At 46.5% G+C, this 9,273-nt stretch overlaps 1 protein-coding gene across 2 annotated transcripts in view; it reads left to right on the forward strand.

Annotated features, from left to right (window-relative positions):
- The first annotated feature begins 534 nt into the window (after positions 1-534).
- LOC112071959 (uncharacterized) overlaps positions 535-9,273 on the forward strand; it is a 14,564-nt gene continuing 5,825 nt past the window's right edge. Inside the window, exons 1-3 of one of the 2 annotated variants that reach the window (XM_070439580.1) lie at positions 535-583; positions 4,817-4,862; positions 7,559-7,633. In XM_070439580.1, coding sequence (XP_070295681.1) covers positions 7,621-7,633 — 13 coding nt within the window. In that variant the 5' untranslated portion in view covers positions 535-583; positions 4,817-4,862; positions 7,559-7,620. Of the gene's footprint in view, positions 584-2,137; positions 4,863-7,558; positions 7,634-9,273 lie in introns of those variants that run through there. The other variant, XM_070439581.1, reaches the window with a different exon arrangement.

A 9,273-nucleotide genomic window follows, 5' to 3' on the forward strand; every position in this document is an offset into this window, starting at 1 on the left:
TCCTTTCCTCTATCTCTCTCTTCCTGACCCCCCTCCTCCTCTCCTCTCTCTCTCTCTTCTCTTCCTTCCTGAACCCCCTCATTCCCTCTCTCTCTCTCTTCCTGACCCCCTCTCCCATCTCTCTCTCTTCCTGACCCCCTCTCTCTCTCTCTCTCTTCCTGACCCCTCCTTTCTCTTCTCCCTGAACCCCCTCCTTTCGTCTCTCTCCCCTGACCCCGCTCCTCTCCTCTTCTGACCCCCCCTCCTCTCTCTCTCTCTCTCTGAACCCCCGTCCTCCCTCTCTCTCTACCTTCTGACCCCGCCCCTCCTTTCTCTCTCTCTACTTGCCTGACCCCCCTTCTCCCTCTCTCTCTCTTCTGACCCCCTCCTTTCTCTCTCTCTTCCTGACCCCCCTCCTTTCTCTCTACTCTTCCTGCCCCCCTCCTTTCTCTCTCTACTCTTCCTGACCCCCCTCCTCCTCCTCTCTCTCCTGACCCCCCTCCTCCCTCTCTCTCTCTTTCCGACACCCCCTCCCTCCTCTTCTCTTTCTAGGTTATAACTTTGTGGTGTTTGACTGTTTTCTGTTTCTTCGCCAAAAGATCAGGTAATATTCCAGAATATTCTGCCTGTATATCTTAATTCTATCTGTGTTGTTTTGGATGAATAGTGTTGTGTAACTGGGTTGTGTCTCAAATGTTTCTCTTTTCTCTATATAGTGCACTACTTTATACTAGAGCCCTGTGGGTCCTGGTCAAGAGTAGTGCACTAAATAGGAAATAGAGTGCCATTTGGCCGCACCAACAGTCGTCTCCTCATGCCTGTGGTGGTGTGGTAATAGGAGTATGGTTTGGACTAGCGTGGGCATCCACACCCTCACAGGTGCCTTCTAGTGTCACGTCTAATGTGGAGTAGGCTYCCTCTCTCTGTTCCCACTAAAACAGACACCCTAGTGTTTGCAGCTGACTCATGGTGTCTCGATTCTTCCTAGCTAAAACAGTTCAGAAGAGTTTGCATGTATTATGATGCCATTTTGTGACGTTTTTTTGKCTTTTTTRGGCTGTTCGGGCACACAAAATATTTTCTGGAGGCAAGCCCAAGTCTKCGCCCCTTCGTTGGTGATTGGTCAACAGTAGGGATTCTTCAATAAAGTCTTCGTTGTCAWTCAACGAGAGACGACTCGTTTTCATGCATATTTTTTCATTGAGAAATACTGCACCAAACATCTTAGTTAATGTAAAATTACGCACCTAATATCTCCTCTGCAAAAACGTCAAAATTAWTGACAGATTTCTGACTATTTTGAGGAAGTGGCGTCTAGCTATGGCGTCTCAAAATGGACAAACAGTATATTTCCGTTTTTTTTTCTTGTTGTTTTTCAAGCGAAGGTCTTTTAAGGGAGAATGCGAGAGCASACTCGTTCGGTTCATCTAGCCGAGTTTGGCTAGGTGCCAGACGAACTGAAGCATGCCGAGGCCTTTATACCCCCTTGACTTTTTAAAGCCTGAATTCAAAATGTATTAAATATTTTTTGTTCTTCTCCCATCTACATAACTACCCCATAATGACAGGTGAAACAGGTTTTTAGAAATTAAAATTAAATATCTAATTTACATAAGTGTTCATACCCCTGAATCAATACTTTGTAGATGCACATTTGGCAGCGATTACAGCTGTGAGTCGTCTTGGGTATGTCTGTATCAGCTTTGGACATCTGGATTTGAGGATTTTCTCTCATTCTTCCTTGCATATTTTCTCAAGCTCTGTTAAAATTAGATGGGGAGTTGCGGAGAACAGCAATCTTCAAGTCTTTCCATATATTTTCAATGGTATTCAAGTCTGGGTTTTGGCTGTTCCGAAGCCATTCCAGCATTGCTTTGGCCCAATTTATGGTTGTTTGAACTCTGAAGCAGGTTCTCATGAAGAATTTGCCTGTATTTGGCTCCATTCATTGTTCCCTCTATCCTTACCAGTCTCCCAGTCCCTGGCACTGAAAAGCATCCCCATAGCATGATGCTGCCACCATGCTTCACGGTAGGGATGGTGTTAGACGGGTGATGAGCTGTGCCCGGTTTTCTCCAGACATAGCACTTTGCAATCAAGCCAAAGAGTTAAATGTTTGTCTCATCAGGCCACAGAATATTTTCAAATGGCTTTTTGCAAACTGCAGGTGTGCTGTCATGTGCCTTTTTCTCAGGAGTGCCTTCTGTATGGCCACTCCTTAAAGCCCATATTGGTGAAGTGCTGTAGAGACTGTGTCCTTCAAGGCAGGTTCTACCATCTCAGCCAAGGAACTCTGTAGTTCTGTCAGAGTGGTCATTGGGTTATTGGTCACCTCTCTGACCAAGGTCCTTCCTGCTCAGTTTGGTCGCACGACCAGCTCTAGGCGTTATTGGTCACCTCTCTGACCAAGGTCCTTCTTGCTCAGTTTGGTCGCACGGCCAGCTCTAGGCAGTCTGGGTAGTTCCATATTTTTTTTAATTTCCCAATAATGGAGACCACTGTGATCTTGGAACCACACACAAAATAGTTTTATACCCTTCCCCAGATATATGACTCATCACAATTCTATCTATGAGATGTACAGACAGTTCCTTGGACTTCATGGTATAGTTTCTGCTCTGACAGAAACGTCCCCCTGTGGTAAATTCAATTGATTAGACATGATTTGGAAAGGCACACACCTGTCTATATAAGGTCCCATAGTTGACAGTCCATGTCAGAGCAAAAACCATACCACGAGGTTGAAGGAATTGTTCGTAGAGCTATGAGACAGGATTTTGTCGAGGCACAGATCTGGGGAAGGGTACCAAAACATTTCTGCAGCATTGAAGGTCCCCAAGAACACAGTGGCCTCCATCATTCTTAAATGGAAGCAGRTTGGAACCACCAATACTCTTCCTCGAACTGGCCGCTCGGCCAAACTGAGCAATCGGGGGAGTAGGACCTTGGTCAGGAAGGTGACCAAGAACCCGATGGTCACTCTGACAGAGCTCAGAGTTCCTCTGTGGAGATGGGAGAACCTTCCAGAAGGACAACCATCTCTGCAGCACTCCACCAATCAGGCCTTTATGGTAAAGTGGCCAGACAGAAGCCACACATGACAGCCCACTTGGAGTTTGCCAAATGGCACCTAAAGACTCAGACCATGAGAAACAAGATTCTCTGGTCTGATGAAACCAAGATTGAAAACATTGGCCTGAATACCAAGTTTCACATCTGGAGGAAACCTGCACCATCCCTACGGTGAAGCATGTTGGTGGCAGCATCATGCTGTGGGGATGATTTTCAGCAGCAGGGACTYSGAGACTAGTCAGGATCGAGGCAAAGATGAACGGAGCAAAGTACAGAAAGATCCTTGATGAAAACCTGCTCCAGAGTGCTCAGGACCTCAGACTGGGATGAAGGTTCACCTTCCAACAGGACAACGACCCTAAGCACACAGCCAAGACAACGCAGGAGTGGCTTCGGGACACGTCTCTGAATGTCTTTGAGTGGCCCAGCCAGAGCCCGGACTTGAACCCGATCGAACATCTCTGGAGAGACCTGAAAATAGCTGTGCAGCAATGCTCCCCATCCAACCTGACAGAGCTTGAGAGGATCTGCAGAGAAGAATGGGAGAAACTCCTCAAATACAGGTGTGCCAAGCTTGTAGCGTCATACCCAAGAAGACTCGAGGCTGTAATCGTTGCCAAAGGTGCTTCACTGAGTAAAAGGTCTGAATACTTATGTAAATGTGATATACATTTTATTTATATAAAATAGCAAACATTTCTAAACTTGTTTTTGCTTAGTCATTATAGGGTTTTGTGTGTAGATAGAGGATTTTTTTTTTTTTTTAATCAATTTTAGAATCAGGCTGTAACGTAACAAGAAAGTCAATGGGTCTGAATACTTAGGCACTGTAGATAGATAGATTTGACATCATCCTGTCAATGCATGTATTTGGTCTTAAACCACTCAAAGGTTTCATACCAGACCCAAATCTGTAGCAGCGTATTTACGATTTGATAATACTGTTTGTAGAGACACATTGCCAATACAAGTATGTAGCAGAAATGTACACTGTGTTCAGTCCCAAGAAGTCAATCTGAACTCCAAGAGAAGCTGAAAAAACACTTTTTGAGATGTACTATATTGTAATATTTTCATTAAATGAACACAAGTTCAACAACAAAAAAGTCCCAATTCCCCGTTATTTTACCAGGTAAGTTGACTGAAAACACATTCTCATTTACAGCAACGACCTGGGGAATAGTTACAGGGGAGAGGAGGGGTATGAATTAGCCAATTGTTACCTGGGGATGATTAGGTGACCGTGATGGTTTGAGGGACAGCTTGGGAACTTAGCCAAGACACCGGGGTTAACMTACGATAAGTGCCATGGGATCTTTAATGACCTCAGAGAGTCAGGACACCCGTTTAACGTCCCATCCGAAAGAAGGCACCCTACACAGGGCAGTGCCCTGGGGGATTGGGATATTTTCTAGACCAGAGGAAAGAGTGCCTCCTACTGGCCCTCCAACACCACTTCCAGCAGCATCTGGTCTCCCATCCAGGGACTGACCAGGACCAACCCTGCTTAGCTTCAGAAGCAAGCCAGCAGTGATATGCAGGGTGGTATGCTGCTGGTATGTGCACCCTCCTCCAGGATAATGTACAAGCCAGTAGTGATATGCAGGGTGGTATGCTGCTGGTATTTGCACCCTCCTCCAGGATAATGTACATTTTTGGAGAGTCACCACCCCTGGAAAGGGCTGTTCTGTGACACTACTTCCCAGTTGAATTTTCTGTTATTCCGGTTTCCAAACGCGGCTTTTGTTTCACCAAACTTTCACAGGCTCGACTCCCTCTCCTCTGATGGATCAGGGAATGTACGGCTTTTTGTAAGGAACTCTCAATCTCTTTCTTTTCTTCTTCTCCTACCTCCTTTCTCGCATCCACTCCCACTTTACTTCCTGGTTTAGCTGCTCTATCCCTTTGTTGATCTCGGACCCTGTTTCTCCTCTGTCTCTCTCTCTCTCTCTGTGTCTCTCTCTCTTTCTATCTCTCTTTCTCTCTCATTCTCTCTCTCGCTCTCTCTTGTCCTCTCTCTCTCTTTCTATCTCTCTTTCTCTCTCTCTCTCTCTTTCTCTCYCTCTCTCTTGTCCTCTCTCTCTCTTTTTATCTCTCTTTCTCTCTCTCTCTCTCGTTCTCTCTCGCTCTCTCTTGTCCTCTCTCTCTCTTTCTATCTCTCTCTCTCTCTTGTCCTCTCTCTCTTTCTCTCTCTTTCTCTCTTGTCTCTCTTTGTTTTCTCGTGTATCACTACCCTGCTTCTCTCCCAGGCTGGGTCCAATATATGACACAATCTACAATATACTGTAGATATATGATCATATACTGGAGCTAGTCTCCCAGGTACCAGGCTGCTATGGTTACCCTGAGAATCAGATAAGATAACTACCACCCTTAAACACGTCCCTGGCTGCCCTTCCCCACACCACTGATAATAATAGACCTGTTTGTAGTCCCACACACTACCTAGAGCCAAATACACACATATGAGAACAAGTAGAAGATATGGTGTATATATGGCTCTACCTGTGCGTGTGTATATATGGCTCTACCTTGTTGTGTGTATATGATAGTGTGTGTGCTGTATGATGTAGCTCTACCTTGTGTGTGTTTTGTGTGTGTGTGTGTGTGTGTTGTGTGCTTGTGTGTGTGTGTGTGTGTCGTGTGGGTGTGTGTGTGTGTGTGTATGTGGTGTGTGTTGGTGTGTCGTGTGTGTTGTGTGTGTGTGGTGCTGTAATGTGTATGGCTCGTACCTGTGTGTGTGTTGTATGTGGGGTGTGTGTTGCTGTGTGTGTCGTGTGTGTGTGTAATATGGCTCTACCTGGTGTGTGTGTGTGTGTGTATATATGGCTCTACCTTGGTGTGTGTGTGTGGGTGTTGTATATATGCCTACCTGTGTGTATATATGGCTCTACCTACCTGTGTGTATATATAGCTCTCACCCACTACAATTCAATGTCTCCTCCAAAATGTCTACCATAATGCTCTTGGACAAAGACATTTGCCCAGGATTAATAGTAAACTCAGCAAAAAAAACCGTCCCTTTTTCAGACCCTGTCTTTCAAAGATAATTCGTAAAAATCCAAAATAACTTCACAATCTTCATTGGAAAGAGTTTAAACACTGTTTCTCATGCTTTGTTCATGAACCATAAACAATTAATGAACATACCACCTGTGAACGGTCGTTAAAGACACTAAAACAGCTTTACAGACGGTAGGCAATTAACTGTCACAGTTATGAAAACTTAGGACACAAATAGGCCTTTCTACTGACTCTGAAAAACACTAAAAGAAAGATCCCAGGTTCCCTGCTCATCTCGTGTGAACGTGCCTTAGGCATGCTGCAAGGAGGCATGCTGCAAGGGGCATGGAGGACTGCAGATGTACCAGTGCAAATAAATTGCAATGTTCGTACTGTTGAGACGCCCAAGACAGCGCTACAGAGACCAGGACGACAGCTGATCGTACCCCGTAGTGGCAGAGCCACGTGTTACAACAACCGTGCACAGGATCGGTACATCCGAACATCACACCGGTACAGGATGGCAACAACAACTGCGCCGAGTTACACCAGGAACACACAATCCCTCCATCAGTGCTCAGACTGTCCGCAATAGGCTAGAAAGAGGCTGGACTGAGGCTTGTAGGCCTGTTGTAAGGCAGGTCCTCACCGACGACATCATCCGGCAACAACGTCCGCCTCGAGGTGGAGGGTCCGTCATGGTCTGGGGCGGATGTGTCACAGCATCATCGGACTGAGCTCTGTTGTCATTGCAGGCAATCTCAAACGTTGCGGCTTACAGGGAAGACATCCTCCTCCTCATTGGTACCCTCCTGCAGGCTCATCCTGACATTTCCCTACCAGCATGACAATGCCACCAGCCATACTGCTCGTTCTGTGAGTGATTCCTGCAGAGCAGGAATGTCAGTGTTCTGCCATGGCCACGCGAAGAGCCCGGATCTCAATCCCATTAAGCACGTCTGGGACCTGTTAGATCGGAAGGTAGGGCTAGGGCCATTCCCCCCCAAAATGTCGGAACTTGCAGGTCGCCTTCGGGTGGAAGAGTCGGTAACATCTCACAGCAAGAACTGGCAAATCTGTGCAGTCCATGAGGAGGAGAAGCACTGCAGTACTTAATGCAGCTGGTGGCCACATCAGATACTGACTGTTACTTTTCTATTTGCCCCCCCCCCCTTGTTCAGGGACACATTATTCCATTTCTGTTAGTCACATGGTCTTGGAAACTTGTTCAGTTTATATCTCAGTTGTTGAATCTTGTTATGTTCATACAAATATTTAAACATGTTAAGTTTGCTGAAAATAAACGCAGTTGACAGTGAGAGGACGTTTCTTTTTTTGCTGAGTTTAGGTATAGTGTACGTCCAGTAGGATGCTTGTTTGTATGACAGTAAGACGGCATGTTTAGGTCTACTCACTTTGTACCCAGGCCTGCCATAAGGTTGCCATAAGGTTGCCATAAGGTTGCCATAATGTTTTCCCCATTGCTGACTGTATTCTTCAACAGCGGCCCAGTTGAGAAAGGTTCCCCCCAAAAAGCCGGACGGAGAGATCAAGCCCTACTCACTGATGGAGAGAGAAGGTAGGCCACCGTTGACCTATGGACAGAACACATACAGGCTAAACCCTAATGGGCCAGTTTCCCAGACCCAGATTAAGGCTAGTCCTCTTCTTATTCCAGGACTAGGCTTAACCTGTGTCCAGGAAACCAGGAAAAACCAGGAAACCAGCCCATGTACAGTACATAGTAGTTGGAACATACACTACATGGCCAAAAGTATGTGGACACCTGCTCGTCAAACATCTCATTCTAAAATCATGAGCATTAATATGGAGTTGGTCCACCATTTACTGCTGTAACAGCCTCCACTCTTCTGGGAAGGCTTTCCACTGCCAGATGGTGAAGCGTGATTCATCACTCCAGATAATGCGTTTCCACTCCTCCAGAGTGACGCTTGGCATTGCGCATGGTGATCTTATGCTTGTGTGCGGCTACTAGGCCATGGAAACCCATTTCATGAAGTTCCCAACAAACAGTTCTTGTGCTGACGTTGCTTCCAGAGGCAGTTTGGAATTCGGTAGTCAGTGTTACAACTGAGGACAGATGATTTTTATGCGCTACGCCACGCTGACGGTGACACGTTGACGGTACCACGTTGACGGTGCCACGCTGACGGTGCCACGTTGACGGTGCCACGCTGACGGCGCCACGTTGACGGTGCCACGCTGACGGCGCCACGTTGACGGTGCCACGTTGACGGCGCCACGCTGACGGCGCCACGTTGACGGTGCCACGCTGACGGTGCCACGCTGACGGTCCCACGTTGACGGCGAACACGTTGAAAGTCACTGAGCTCTTCAGTAAGGCCATTCTACTGCCAATGTTTCCGTATGGAGATTGCATGGCTCTGTGCTCAACTTTTTTTTATACGCCTGTCAGCAAACGGGTGTGGCTGAAATAGCCACTATTTTGAAGGGGTGTCCACATACTTTTGTATATATAGTGTAGCAGCGTTACATAATTTACGTTGTACTAAAATACACAGTCACGACATCGTATGACAGCCCGATGAAGATACATAGTATTTTCTCTGGAGAGTAAACATCATTACTCTGAGAGATATTTCTCGCTTCGTTGCACCCGTTGTAAACACAGTGCTGTAGGGCGGTTGGCATCTGTGTGGCGTCTCTTCTGCCTGGTTAGGTCAGTTTAGTTTGAAAGCCACTGAGCCATTCACCAGGGGTAAGCATTGATAACAGCTCTGTAAACGTTAGGATGTACCGCTGATGATAAAATGTACTGTCGAACCTCTCTGTCCCAGTCAACCTCTCTGTCCCAGTCACACTTCATAGTGTCTCTGTGCAGTTGATTGGTTTGTCTTCTGGCCTCAGTGAAATGTCAACATAGTTGGATAGAGTTTTATATAACCGTTGTTTATGAATGGAGCAGTGAGATTCACGAAGCCTTAATCAAAGATAGCCCTGTTTATGAGTGTCCGTCAGAGACACTAGTCAGGCTAGTGATGATGCACTGCACTGAGATCAGTTTGTGTTAGATTCTGAATAATGAGGTAGCAGTGTACTCTGTTTGACAGTCATCACTGTGTCTCCCCCTCTCCCTCGTGGTATTGTCTCCCCCTCTCCCTCGTGGTATTGTCTCCCCCTCTCCCTCATGGTATTGTCTCCCCCTCTCCCTCATGGTATTGTCTCCCCCTCTCCCTC

The sequence above is a fragment of the Salvelinus sp. IW2-2015 genome, unplaced genomic scaffold (assembly GCF_002910315.2).
Source record: "Salvelinus sp. IW2-2015 unplaced genomic scaffold, ASM291031v2 Un_scaffold1785, whole genome shotgun sequence".
Classification (NCBI taxonomy): domain Eukaryota; kingdom Metazoa; phylum Chordata; class Actinopteri; order Salmoniformes; family Salmonidae; genus Salvelinus; species Salvelinus sp. IW2-2015.